The 14,281-nt window shown below is 38.7% G+C and overlaps 1 protein-coding gene across 3 annotated transcripts in view; it reads left to right on the top strand.

Annotated features, from left to right (window-relative positions):
- AGMO (alkylglycerol monooxygenase) overlaps window positions 1–3,327 on the top strand; it is a 195,274-nt gene extending 191,947 nt beyond the window's left edge. For all 3 annotated transcript variants that reach the window (XR_013946815.1, XM_080580944.1, XM_080580942.1), the window contains one exon: window positions 1,029–3,327. Coding sequence is in view for 2 of the 3 variants with exons in the window: in XM_080580944.1 (XP_080437070.1) it covers window positions 1,029–1,109 (81 nt within the window). In the remaining variant the exon portion in view is untranslated. The remainder of the gene's footprint in view (window positions 1–1,028) is intronic.
- Window positions 3,328–14,281: the final 10,954 nt, after the last annotated feature.

Here is a 14,281-nt window from a genome sequence, read left to right as displayed (position 1 = left end):
CTAGCAGCTAAGCAGCATGCAACTGTTTGCTCACTGTCCCCAGGTGGGATGAGGGAGAGAATCAGAAAAGTAAAAGTGCAAGAACTTATGGGTTGAGATAAAGACAGTTTATTAGGTAAAACAAAAGCCATGCATGCAAGCAAAGCAAACCAAGGAATTCATTCACTGCTTCCCATTGGCAGGCAGGTGTTCAGCCACTACCAGGAAAGCAGGGCTCATCATGTGTAATGGTTTCTTGGGAACACAAATGCTATTGCTGAATGTTCCCCCCTCCTTCCTCTTTCTTCACCACAGCTTTTATTTCTGAGCATGATGCTATATGGTGTGGGATGTTCCTTTGATCAGCCCATGTCATCTGTCCTGGTTGTGTCCTCTCCCAGCAACTTGTGCACTCCCACCCGCCTCGCTGGCAAGGCAGCGCAAGGAAAGTCCTTGTTTCTATGTAAGCACTGCTCTGCAACAACTAAAAGCGTTGGTGTATTATCACAACTGTTTTCATCAAAAATCCAAAACACAGCAGTGTGTGAGCCGCTATGAAGAAAATTAACTCTATTCCAGCCAAAACCATAACAATATTTAAGATTACTTTGGATATTTGTACACTACCATGCAACTTGCAGTGTTAGCAATCTTCAGGCGTGACTTGAAAAAACAAATGAACAAATATACAAACAAAAAATTTTTGCACCTACCTCTTTCTACCACAGCTGGTGTTATTCCCCTGTCTTATTTTAAGTGACTCTGAGTACTCCAAATCCAGACCCAATTACAAAATAGGAAAGGTCATGCAGACTTTGCAAGTTATCTTATTTTAGTACCATTCAGAAAGAACAAATTAAAACAAGAATATACACAATAGAAGGTAATATAAAAAAAAGCATATATTCCTGAAGTGAATTTATAAGTATGCCTAGAAAACTTGTGTAATTTTTCCTCTTGAGACTTCTGTGTTTTCACCCATTTGTGTTTACAGATAAATATTTTTAAAGTGTTATGCAATGTTTCTCATTTTGAATTCTGTATTATAGGTCTTGTTTTCCCTCTGCGCTGCATTCTGGGGAATCCAAGTTATGAAACGGATCACTTCTTCCAAAGATAAACATCCGTGAAAGAACAGAACTAACATCACTTTAATTATGGATACAGCACTTTGGAATAACCTTCTAAGTTCCTTGGAATTAATCAGCTATGACTCTTACTGAATTGCAGTCATTTCACATATGATAAGAGAGGTTTGTGATTTTATATGAAGGTTTGAAAGATTCATTGGAAAGTGCATTTATTTCTGGGTTTTAAAAATATTTAATTTACCCCCCAATTTAAATAAAATTTTCTTTCACAGCATATTTTTTTCATTCAAGGGATCAAAAAGTCTTAGAAACCATGTGAAACTAATGACGTTTTACAGTAATTTTATTAGTATTAAATCATATATGAAAAGTATTTTTCACAATAGGAATAACTAAAATCATGTTTTTAGCAACCTGATATAAAACAACTGACTGTCTCTCTGTTGAGCCTAAACATAAAAATATGTGAATGTCAGTTTTTCCATAATGATTGGAGTAGACTAGAATCTCAGTGTCATGCCCAATTCAGTGTTCATAACATGCGGCTACATGGGGATAGTCGGGGCAAGAAAATGAATAAAAACAGCATGATAAAATAACTCAGAGTAGTATGAATTGAAACATCTTCAGAAAAATTGGCTGATATATGCATTGTATAATGCAGACTTTCAGTTTAGACTGAATTATTTAAGGACTACACCTGCAGTTGCCAACTTTAGACACTGATTGAGCCAGCACTTGCACATGAGTATCCCATTGACAAATGTTACTCGTGACAAAATATTTGCAAGGCTGGGCCCTTAATTTCTGGTAATTTCCTGCTGAGGTGATCTCAGGGGAGATGCACGTCTTTCAGGAGCTGCTGGAAAGATGGTTTCTACTAAGATAGGAAAATTAAATATAAATGGTAAAGGGAGTCTCCAAACAGCAGGACTGGCAAAAATACTGGAGCTGGGTTGTTTTTCTTTCCTCACACTGTTCCAACTTCTATTTGGCTCCAAGACTTTTAGAAGTGCTTAAAGTCAAGTAGCTAAAAAATGTAGGCTGTCTTGCATGCTTCAAACTAGTAATAATACCTGAATTATTTTTTTCCCATTCCATTTTCCTTTAGAATATTAATGGCATGCTAACAGTGTTCTCAGATGTAGCCATCCTATTTTTAATTAACCCATATTTTCAGTCTTTAGCTGTAACAGATGTCGTTATCTACATAATTGGATATTTCCAATAAATAATCAGAAAGGCATTGATGTTGTATAAATGAAATTGATCCAATGTCTAGTGATAATATCAGCCTAATTTTATATAAATTCTTACTTTAAAACCCAAGTTTTAAGTTACTCCATTTTTAGATCAAGTGACTTCTGCTTTGCATTTTTCTCAAAGAACTTGAAATATTTAACTGAGAAAGCAAGTGTTTGTTCTATTAGAAGTACTAATACCTGCAAAGTAAGGATCATACCTTCCTAAACCAACAGTATGTATAAATATTTACTTGTAGATCTTCACTTTATATAATAAGATGAAAAAAAAAAAAATAGCCCTTGAAAGCCCTAGAAGAAATCAGATTTTAAATACTTGTTCAAAAGTTTAATTCAACCATTTACACATAACATGGTAAGCTTCCAATGCCTTCCAGTGGATAAATACAATTATATACCTCTGGGACTAATAGTGGAAGTATAATCTTCTGATTAACACACCACAAAACTTACTATCTCTTTGCTTCAATTTCCCCATCTGTGGAATGGGGGTGATATCAATACTGATCATGTCTCTCACCATAATCAAAGTACAACATCTAGAATCTTTTCCTTACAAAATTATTATAGGATATTTAAGAAAATTCCAGAATATGATTCCAAACATCACAACATGATCAACTAACTGTTTAATTTACTCCATCAGTTAGTGTACCTCTGCTTTCAAATTTTGTAATAATGATAGCAACATCACAGGAATATTTTGAGGTCGATTTAATATCATGACTGAGTACTATAATGAAGAATCATACCGAAAGTCAGTTTTCTTACCACAATAAATTCTTCAAAGAGACAGGAACAGGATAATGAGTTAGCATCTTCTGCCTGTTAGTTGGTCAGCTAAAGTAAAGCTCTATATGTCTCTGTATCACTTCCTGCAGTGGACTTTCAACATTCTGTGTTACCAAATGTATTGAATATACAGAAAATCTGCATTTAAAATTCTGGTCTTTAAATTATAATAATGAGGATCTGAATTAAATTAATTATAAAGATATCCCAATGAATGCCATTTTTTTACATGAAGTAATTAAAGTAATGTGATTTTAAAGGTAAATTCAGATTAAGATGTAAATATCGTATGCCTGTCAGTGTTCAGGAGGTATTTGGACAATGACCTCATTAGAATAATAGAATCATAGAATATCCTGAGTTGGAAGGGACCTATAAGGATCATCAAGTCCAACTCCTGGCACCGCACAGGTCTACCCAAAAGTTTAGACCATCTGACTAAGTGCACAGTCCAATCGCTTCTTAAATTCAGACAGGCTTGGTGCAGTGACTACTTCCCTGGGGAGCCTGTTCCAGTGTGCAACCACCCTCTTGGTGACAAACCTCTTCCTGATGTCCAGCCTAAACTTCCCCTGCCTCAGCTTAACACTGTTCCCGTGGGTCCTATCACTGGTGATAACAGAGAATAGGTCCCCTGCCCCTCCACTTCCCCTCGCGAGGAGGTTGTAGACTGCGATGAGGTCCCCCCTCAGCCTCCTCTTCTCCAGGCTGAAAAGGCCCAGTGACCTCAGCCGCTCCCCATATGTCTTCCCCTCTAGATCCTTCACCATCTTCGTCGCCCTCCTCTGGACACTCTCCAACAGTTTGATGTCCTTTTTGTAATGTAGTGCCCAGAACTGCACACAGTACTTGAGGTGAGGCTGCATTAATATGCATTAATATGCTTTAATACTTAATTAGTCCTGAAGAGGTCAGGCAGCTGGACTAGATGATCTTTGAAACTCTCTTCCTAGACCTTAGAATGATCCTATTCTAATAGATCTATTCTACTACATAAAACACTGTTTTCTTGCTCTAGTTACTATCAGTTGCCTACAAATAAATAAATAAATAAAAATACATAGATAAGCTAGTGACAAATACAAAAGGAACACTAGTTTAACTAATGTATTATTCCAGAGAATACAGTTGCACTTTTATGGGATCAATTCTAACATATGAAATATATAAAATACAGGCATGAAGTATAATCTAAATGTATCATTGCTACAGCCTACTTAGGGAGACAGAGCTCTACAGAAACTTTACTCTCCTACCTTAAAAGTGTCTCATATCTCAGCTTGATGAGAATCTGGAAATGAAACATTCTTCAGTTTGTTTGGCACCCCAATTTGTCCAAATTTTGTGGGGGAATCTATCACTGGGAACATCTGACATATCTAACAGGACTGCATACCTTATAAAAAATTGGTGGTGAAGGCAACTTAGTCATTAAAACAGAGGCCCAATACATTTCCTCTTTTAAAGGTATTTCAAACGCCATTTTCCTACTTCCAATGACTGCTGCCATTGTGTATGTTATTTGAAAGCAAGGTGCACAAAAGAAACAATATTCTTCCCGTTGCATACTGGACAACACAAGACTCAGAGAGGGTGACTCCTCTGGCTGAAGACTCAAAGAGCCTTGTCCTCTAGTGGGTGTCCCAGACTCCTGTATTTTATAGTAACATCTACCAGGTATGTATAAGCAAATCTTTGGCTGCAGAATAGAAGCTGGTGTTTGCCTTTCCCAGAGAAGAGAAAGTTTCATGGAGAGGTTCATAGGAACACTCTTGACTGCATCATTCTCCTACTAACGACGTGATAGGTATCTATATGCCTGTCAAGTTGCTTATCATGATTTTTTAATAGAAACTATTTAATTTTTTAGGCACCTAATACCAGTACTGGATCTAGTTATACTGTCTTTATAGACGCAACATAGTTTGAAACAGTCATTTTAAAGGTCTCTGTTTTTGAGTAATCAGGAGGCTCTGTAGGCTAGGTGGACAATGAATTAAATTAGACATCATTATATATTACATACAGTTAATTGAATGAATTAAATGCTAACTACAAACAGTGCTTATCAATGGAATATATTAGTGGCATTTTGGTAATCCACACTTCTCCCCTCACATTTGTAAGATTTCATTGCTTATTTATTTGGTGTTTGACCATGTTGTGAAGTTTGAACAATTGTATGGGGTCAAATCATAGAATCATTAAGGTTGGAAAAGACCTTCGAGATCATCTGGTCCAACCATCGTACGACTACCAATGTCACCCACTGAACCATGTCCCTAAGCACCAGGTCCAACCTTTCCTTGAACACCCCCAGGGAGGTGACTCCACCACTTCCCTGGGTAACCCGTTCCAATGCCCAACTACTTGTTCTGAGAAGAAATGTGTCCTAATTTCCAACCTAAACTTCCCCTGGTGCAACTTGAAGACATTCCCTCTAGTCCTATTGCTAGTTATCTGCAAGAAGAGGCCGACCCCCAGCTCCCCACACCTTCCTTTCAGGTAGTTGTAGAGAGCAATAAGGTCTCCCCTGAGCCTTCCTCTTCTCCAGACTAAACAACCCCAGTTCCCTCAGCTGCTCCTCATAGGACTTGTGCTCCAGGCCCTTCACCAGCTTCGTAGCCCTTCTCTGGACCCGTTTCAGGGCCTTGATGTCCTTCTTATAATGACTTATGTGAGGGTATTAGTGAATATATGTATTAGTGAAATATGTATATATATTTAATTAACAGGTGTTGTGCAAGTAACTTTTTGTTTTAGAGAGCCATTGTTCTTTGGAAACACAAATAACCTGCAGGCTAAAACCCTAGTATAAACCCCATGTCCAAGTGAGAAACCCCATCAATCACAATTGTAGTATTTGCAGTATTGCTCAAGACTTCCTTTTGGTTTTGTTTGTCATTAAACTCCCTGGTGGCACACATCTCTGGAGAGAACCATAGATAAATAGAGATGCTTTTTTCTTTTCTTTTTCTTTTTTTTTTTTTTTTCCCTTTCAGCAAGAGTGATTTCCCCTACTCTTTCCAGCTGTTGTAAGGTCACATCCCTATGCATGGAATATGCATGCACATCCCAAACTATATACAGAACAATATCAAGTCACTGAAAATTCAGAAGTAAACAGCTGAATCCTGTATTCACTTGAGTCCTGACCCAGTGCCATTCAAGTCACCAAAAATCTTGCTTCTGACCTCAGGATCAGATCATTCCCTGTATGGAAACAAGAATGATGCAATATTCACTGCAACTCAAGCTTTGGTACAGTGCATTAATTAAAAGCAGTGTAGTTGCACAATGACTTGTTCCTGTAAACTGCTAAGATGGTGTTCTTTGTGTTATGTTAAAATCAGAGCCCTTTGATTGATAAAGTGACAGAGGAAGTTACAGCTGCAAGCTATACATACCAGATACTCAGGACTTGAATCCCTCTCTCTTGTCTTTCCTGTTTCTAGTTTTCACTCAAGTCTGTGGGAGTATGGACATTGTTACCTAAACCATTATCTAAAAGAAAGGAGATGATCAGATCACTTATTCTGAAGTTTCCTCTTTACAGGCAAACAGATTTCTGTGATCGTTCAGGATTTAATGTTATGTGATTAGACACTAGTAGGCTGAGTGGCACTGAAGGGTAAGAGTTGTTCAGACTTTTCTTCTTTGCTCTTTAACTTCTGGTAAAAAGAGTTGTGGCTCAGACATGGAGTTCATCAAGGAAAGTAATAACTTTCAGAGAACACTCAAAGCATTGCTGCATCTTGCTGTGTTATGCAAACTATGTTACCCATAGTGTTTCTTAAAACTCTGCCTCCTGGAATCTTATAAATGTTGCTTTTATTTTATTTTATTTTATTTTATTTTATTTTATTTTATTTTATTTTATTTTATTTATTTTATTTTATTTTATTTTATGTTAATTACCTACATTCATTAACAAATGTTTCTAACCATTGAAAACAAGAGCCATGGAAGTTTCAAAATCTAAGATGCAAATAATAAGATTTTAAGAGGTAATATTTTAAAATATTTTCTCTTTTAAACCACCCTAGTAATTACATGAGGATTGACTAATGATTTTTAACTCTTGGGACAGCTAATGCTGCATGGGAAAAAAGTATTGGTCTCTCCTTTTTCCATAAATCCTCTGGTCTTAGTATAAGAATATATAATGACCATGAGGCAGAGTTTTCCTGGGTTTCCTGATTCCCTGCTTGTGTTTGGCCTGTTTGGCTTGTGTTTAGTTTGGGATTAACACAAAAGCCAGTGCTATGCGACAGAACAGGCACTCGAAGGGCCAACTACCCTCAGTAATTCTCTGCACATGCAGAACTAAGTCATAGTGTTACCTCTCCCTCTCAGCAGTTCTGGTCAAAGCAAACAAGAGACATACTATGGACTTCAGGGTTTTGTGTTTCTAAAAAGGAAACGAGAAAAAATAATGAGTTTGAAACTCAGATACAAACCGCAAGGTAAAGCAAATATAAGATATCTCACATATTGGAGCAGCACTTCCATATTAATATCAGGGCCAATGGAAAACTTGGCTTGGTCCTTTGTCGTTTTTGCCCCACCTATGGAAAACAGCAGAAAAATGTGGAAACATTGAGTAAGAATGAACTGCTGAGCGTCCTTGTGTTTATGGTTTGGCAAAGAAAAATGATACAAAATGAACCCTCTCCTCCCTCCCCTTTCTATATTTTTAATGCTTCCTCCTTTGTTCTTCCAGTTTTTCTGCCTCTCTCTCTCGTTTATTTATCATTGCAAAAGAAAAGTCTCCTGCTTTTTTATTATTATTATTTTATCTTTTTATTTTTTTTTTTAACATTTAGAGGTACCTAAAAGTACATTTCATACCCACAGAGAAGTGATATTTCTCACAGGTGAGATCCAAACATAGTTATCTAAAGGTGATTAGTTTCATAACTGTTCTTTTCCATCACCACTATGTTCTAGCAAGACACAAAATACATTGCTCATACATTGTTAATGTTACATTAATTTATTTCATGTGTGTCTGCCTAGTTTCCTCGAATGGTTCATTACCTATTTCCACTCCAGCAGCAGCACTGTCCTTTCCCCAGTTTCTACTCCTTTTATTTTATTTATTTTATTTTATTTTATTTTATTTTATTTTATTTTATTTTATTTTATTTTATTTTATTTGTATTAATTCCTTCTAGCTACTTTTTGTCCCTTCGGTGATGTGCTTTAGCTGTCACTGGCTGTCTCTGCCTTAGGATGTGCTGCTGTGGTTTTTTATGCACTATATTTTAGCCTGCTGATTTTACTATAGCAGAAAAAGGCAGCCCAGTAGCAATAATGTTTGATTAAAAAGAGATTAAATGAATAAAGAAGATCATGGAACATTTCAAACACTATGGAACTTGCGATGATTCTGCTACTTAAATTTTTCCATAAACCTTGAAGTACTTTATCAGCACATAAATTGCCATTATAGAAATATTTGCCAAGAAAGAAAAAAACTGTATGAAGACAATTGAACTACACTTTTTAGATTGAAGAATAACCTATTAACTTGACTGTGTGATCATGTCTTTTATTGGATGTCTATCTGAATTGGGGTCACGAGCCTGATATTTGAAGATAATAGTATAACTTCTTTGCTTCAAGTACTAGCTTTTGTGATTTCAGATCTAACAGTCCTTTGCCTTCTCTCCACTCATGACTCATGGCTGAGTCATTACCATTAATCATTTTGAAAACACTGATTTTATTTTTCTTTTAATCACAGAGCAAGAAAATGCTTTGAAAAAGGGTAAGGTGTTACATATTGCAGCAGCGTAGGTAGCAACACGATTACTTTTGGCCAGCAGGTCGAGGGAAGTGATTGTGCCCCTGTACTCGGCTCTGGTGAGGCCGCACCTCGAGTACTGTGTTCAGTTTTGGGCCCCTCGCTACAGGAAGGACATGGACGTGCTCGAGCGAGTCCAGAGAAGGGCGACCAAGCTGGTGAGGGGTCTGGAGAACAAGTCTTACGAGGAGCAGCTGAGGGAGCTGGGCTTGTTCAGCCTGGAGAAGAGGAGGCTCAGGGGCGACCTCATCGCTCTCTACAGTTACCTGAAAGGAGGCTGTAGAGAGGTGGGGGTTGGTCTATTCTCCCACGTGCCTAGTGACAGGACGAGGGGGAATGGGCTAAAGTTGCGACAGGGGAGTTTTAGGTTGGATGTTAGGAAGTACTTCTTTACCGAAAGGGTTATTAAGCATTGGAACGGGCTGCCCAGGGAGGTGGTGGAGTCACCATCCCTGGAGGTCTTTAAAAGACGTTTAGATGTAGAGCTTAGGGATATGGTTTAGTGGAGTACTTAGTGTTAGGTCGGAGGTTGGACTCGATGATCTTGAGGTCTCTTCCAACCTAGAGAAATCTGTGAATCTGTGAATATTGCAGCAGCGTAGGTAGCAACACGATTACTTTTGGAAAACTGTAAACACTCCCAGTTCCCTATCCATTGCCACAAACTGGATTTCACAGTGATGTCTAACAGAGGGAAGCCTGGTGATCAGGGACTGGTGGAAGAAATGAAAGGGATGTTTCTGAGATTCTAACAGCAATATTTGCCATTGGAAGTCAGATCACCTTTGATTTTCATAGAATCATAGAATCATAGAATATCCTGAGTTGGAAGGGACCCTTAAGGATCATCAAGTCCAACTCTTGATACCGCACAGGTCTACCCAAAAGTTCAGACCATGTGACTAAGTGCACAGTCCAATCTCTTAAATTCAGACAGGCTCGGTGCAGTGACCACTTCCCTGGGGAGCCTGTTCCAGTGTGCAACCACCCTCTCTGTGAAGAACCCCCTCCTGATGTCGAGCCTAAATTTCCCCTGCCTCAGCTTAACCCCGTTCCCGCGGGTCCTGTCACTGGTGTTAATGGAGAAAAGGTCTCCTGCCTCTCGACACCCCCTTACGAGGAAGTTGTAGACTGTGATGAGGTCTCCCCTCAGCCTCCTCTTCTCCAGGCTGAACAGGCACAGTGACCTCAGCCGTTCCTCGTACGTCTTCCCCTCCAGGCCTTTCACCATCTTCGTAGCCCTCCTCTGTACACTCTCCAACAGTTTCATGTCCTTTTTATACTGTGGTGCCCAGAACTGCACACAGTACTCGAGGTGAGGCCGCACCAGCGCAGAGTAGAGCGGGACAATCACCTCCCTTGACCTACTAGCGATGCCGTGCTTGATGCACCCCAGGACACGGTTGGCCCTCCTGGCCGCCAGGGCACACTGCTGGCTCATATTCAACTTGCTGTCTACCACGATCCCCAGATCCCTCTCTTCTAGGCTGCTCTCTAGCGTCTCATCGCCCAGTCTGTACGTGCAGCCAGGGTTTCCCCGTCCCAGGTGCAGGACCCGGCACTTGCTCTTATTGAACTTCATGCGGTTGGCGATCGCCCAGCTCTCCAACCTATCCAGATCCCTCTGCAAGGCCTTTCCACCCTCATTCGAGTCCACAACTCCTCCAAGTTTGGTGTCATCAGCAAACTTGCTCAAAATACCTTCTATTCCTACATCCAGATTGTTTATAAAAATATTGAAAAGTACCGGCCCTAAAATGGAGCCTTGAGGGACCCCACGGGTGACCGCCCGCCAGCCTGACGCAGCCCCATTTACCATAACCCTTTGGGCCCTGCCCGTTAGCCAATTGCTCACCCATCGTATGATGTTTTTATTTAGCTGTATGGTGGACATTTTGTCCAGTAGGATCCTATTTTCTTTTATATAAGAAATTTCCCCTGAAATACAGCATTAGAGAGGAGTAATATATTCATATCTTCATAGATAATCATGAAATATATATTTTAGTTTTTTTCCTTGTCAGCAGTATTTCTGTTATTCATGAGAAAAATCTAAGAGGACCTTCATGCCTATGTTATTTCTAGCGTACATACCACCATACCATTTAGGAAGTAGAGATCATTTCAGAAATATAGAGAACCTGCTAGGACAGATTTTACCTAATGTCCTTCTTTAGCAAGGTGAAATTCAAACTTCAAATGGCCAGCCCAAAACTGAAGGACCATGCTTTCCACCTGCAGTTTTCTGATGGTTTTAACAATGGAGAGATTTCATACAGTCCTCATCCTTGGGTTCATGCCACCCAAGGAAAACAAGAACATGAAAATCAGCTGTCCAGCTTGGAGGATGCATCAGTCTTTTTTTTTTTTTTTTTTTTTTTTTAATCCTTCCTGCATTTGAGCATTCATACAGGAGAGAAAGCTACTGACAGTGAAGCACATACTGGGAGTTAGACTGCAGTATGTGTGTAAATGGCCTTTGTTAATGAAGAGCAAAGAACAATGGTTTGTGCAATGGAAGTAGAATTATTGCTCAATTAATTTTTTATTCTAGGATTTCTTCATGCAAGGGAGCCCTGTGTTAGGATTTAGTTAGCATAGTCCTGAGTATTATAGGACTATGGAAACTTCCTGTACACTAGTAATAGCTCCCTCTTCACAGCTCTTTGTGGAAGCCTGTAATATTTTCCCTGAGGAATCACAAACTCTTACAATGTTACATGAAAAATAACTCATCTCTGAGTGTGGCTGGGAGGCATCTGAGCATTCATAGAGATGGTTCTTAACCACAGCAAGCAGCCTAAGCAAGATAAGGTGTTCAGTCTCCCTTCTTCAGTGTTTTCAGGTGAGGAAGCTGAGGTGGACTTGGGCATTGAGAGTAGCAGAGTGAGGTAAAAAACACAGGTTACAGCAGGCTCCCGTTGGGGCAGAAGACAAGCAAGCTGTGGCAGGGAATGTAGCAGAAGGTTGGCAGTTCCAAGTCTATAACGCACAGAAATTAATAGCACTAAGCCATTTTTATCTTTTTTTTTTTTTTTCATTCAAAAGTAGTTTGAAAGAAAAGGTACACCAGAGAAGATGGTCTGCAAGCAATCCTTTGGCCATTTCATATGCCATCATTCTTTTTTTTCATCACCATGAGGCTGTCTGAAGAAATCACCCAATTGATTTATTATTTATATTTATATTTATACTTTTTATTTTTATTTTCTTTCACTCGGTTTCAAGAAGTTGGTTCAAGTTCTCCATTACACTATACCTTAGGTAAGTATAAAGCACATGGATCTTCTAATACATACCAGGGATTTTTCTATGAAAAATTTAATGAACAAGATGAAATGGTATGCTGGTGGATTTGAGCATGTGTGATGTATTTGCAATGCATGTCTTCATGGTCCTGTCAGGTTCTGTTGCACTTATAAGGAAGATAATGAGATTACGCAAGATGTAGCACTGGCCAATGAAACTGATATAAACAATGTCAATTTAAAGTGCTTTATGAGTACATTGCCTACCATAATTCTCCTATTTAACAGAATGTGTGTGCAGGTTCGTATACAGGGCTTGTAAATCATCAGCAGAAATTGCTTCTGGCTGATACATGCAGAGGTAGAGTATTTAAAACAATCTTTTTTTTTTCTCTTTTTTTTTCAGAAAGAAAAAAATGTTAAAATAGTATTTCCTCTAGATACTGTTCCACAAATAGTATAGTTGTAGGCAGCGTAACCAAAAGTAACTGTTAATTTTTATCAGTATGTTGAAGAAATTCAGAGGTGACTTGCCGTCAGATTTTAAGGGGAAACAGCATTGATAACCAATTGTATTGTTAATAAGAGCTAGAAAATATTGATCACTGTATTATTAATATTAGTAAAAGTAACTCAACACTTCAAATTCAGTTGCACAGTTTGAGCTCAGTAAAAATTGCCAAAAATGTGCTCTGGGATGTTTTTGTTTTTTCTGGAAGATTTTCTGGAACTTATGGAAAATGTAGTTATGTAGTCTAAATATATTCTGTGGAAAATACTCAACTATAAGACCCATTTTCCTGTTAGGGAGATTTCAGAGCAACAGAATTATTAGTGCCTGAGACCTTGAGCATGTCTGGTTAGAAGACACATATTTGGTCTCTAAAATGTGGAGATTTATGTCTGAATTCACACAGAATAGGATATGTAAATACATTTTTGTGTTTTCCAGGAGGCATAGTCATATATTTTTTTGACTACTCTCTAGTATTTCTGGGTAACTGCAGTTATAACCTGCAAGTTATTACTGACTGCATATGCAGCAGACACAAAGGTTAAAAAGGTGCAAAATAATAATATTACATGGGTTCCTCTTGCACTCTATTCCTCTAGAAAGTAGCTTCTGATTAGAGAGAATTGAGATATATATATATATATATTTAATTCTTTCTGCAATTTGCTTGTGTGGAGAAAATATATATATATATTTTTAACTTTGCATTGGATGTCCCATCAACCTTTTTCCTCCTCAGCTTTTCAGAGCTACGGATGGAGCTATAAGCTATATAAAACTCTGAATTCCAAATGTTTGAGAAGATCTGATCAATAGAATAATGTTAATGATTTTGCTGTGCTGTGGCAATCAGTATTGGATGTTGCTGACTTTTACTTTTTCTCACTGGATGCTTTGAAAGGTGCCTTGCTTACACCTTCTACAGGAAAATTACATAAATGGGGACAGTCAGATAACCCTAGCCTCACATTCCTGGGTATGGATTACCCATGCAAGATTTTCTTAAAAGTCAAGAAGTATTATGCTGTGCAATTTCTATTTGCTTTCTGGCTGCCCATTTTACAAGATCTCTGGAGGCTGTCACCCAAGTAAACCGTGTAGGCACTGTGTGTGAGGATCTGAGGTCTACTTTGCTCTAATGAGCTGATGGAGGGAGTCTTACAGATAAATTTCCTGCTGTTAGTAACACATCAGAGAAGATTAATGACAGACAAAAGAGAAACACCCTTAACAAGAAACAGCAGGTGAAAAACAAATGAAAAAGCACCTTGCTGTGTTCCGTAAGAGCTAATTCTAGATTATATGTGCTCAGGTGCTGTCATTTCTGGAGGTAAGAAGCCCTGCTAGCTGGAGTGTGTGTGCTCATACTTAGTGGTCTCCAGCAGGAGCTGATGTTTTTATCTTCAGGAGGTTCCCATTAGCCCAAAGCAAAGCTGGTCTTTGACCCACCACCACTGCCACCCTCCCCTACTCCCCCCTCCCCCTTTTTTTATGCAGGTGAGAAAGAAGCGGAAGTATGGTTCTACTCCTACAGTGATGTACTAAGAAAAGCCTGATCCTTGGCTGATATAAATTGGGTAGCTCTA

The sequence above is a fragment of the Anser brachyrhynchus genome (genome assembly GCF_964034855.1).
Source record: "Anser brachyrhynchus genome assembly, chromosome: 2".
In the NCBI taxonomy this organism is placed as follows: domain Eukaryota; kingdom Metazoa; phylum Chordata; class Aves; order Anseriformes; family Anatidae; genus Anser; species Anser brachyrhynchus.
This window is presented reverse-complemented; position numbering and strand designations above follow the sequence as displayed.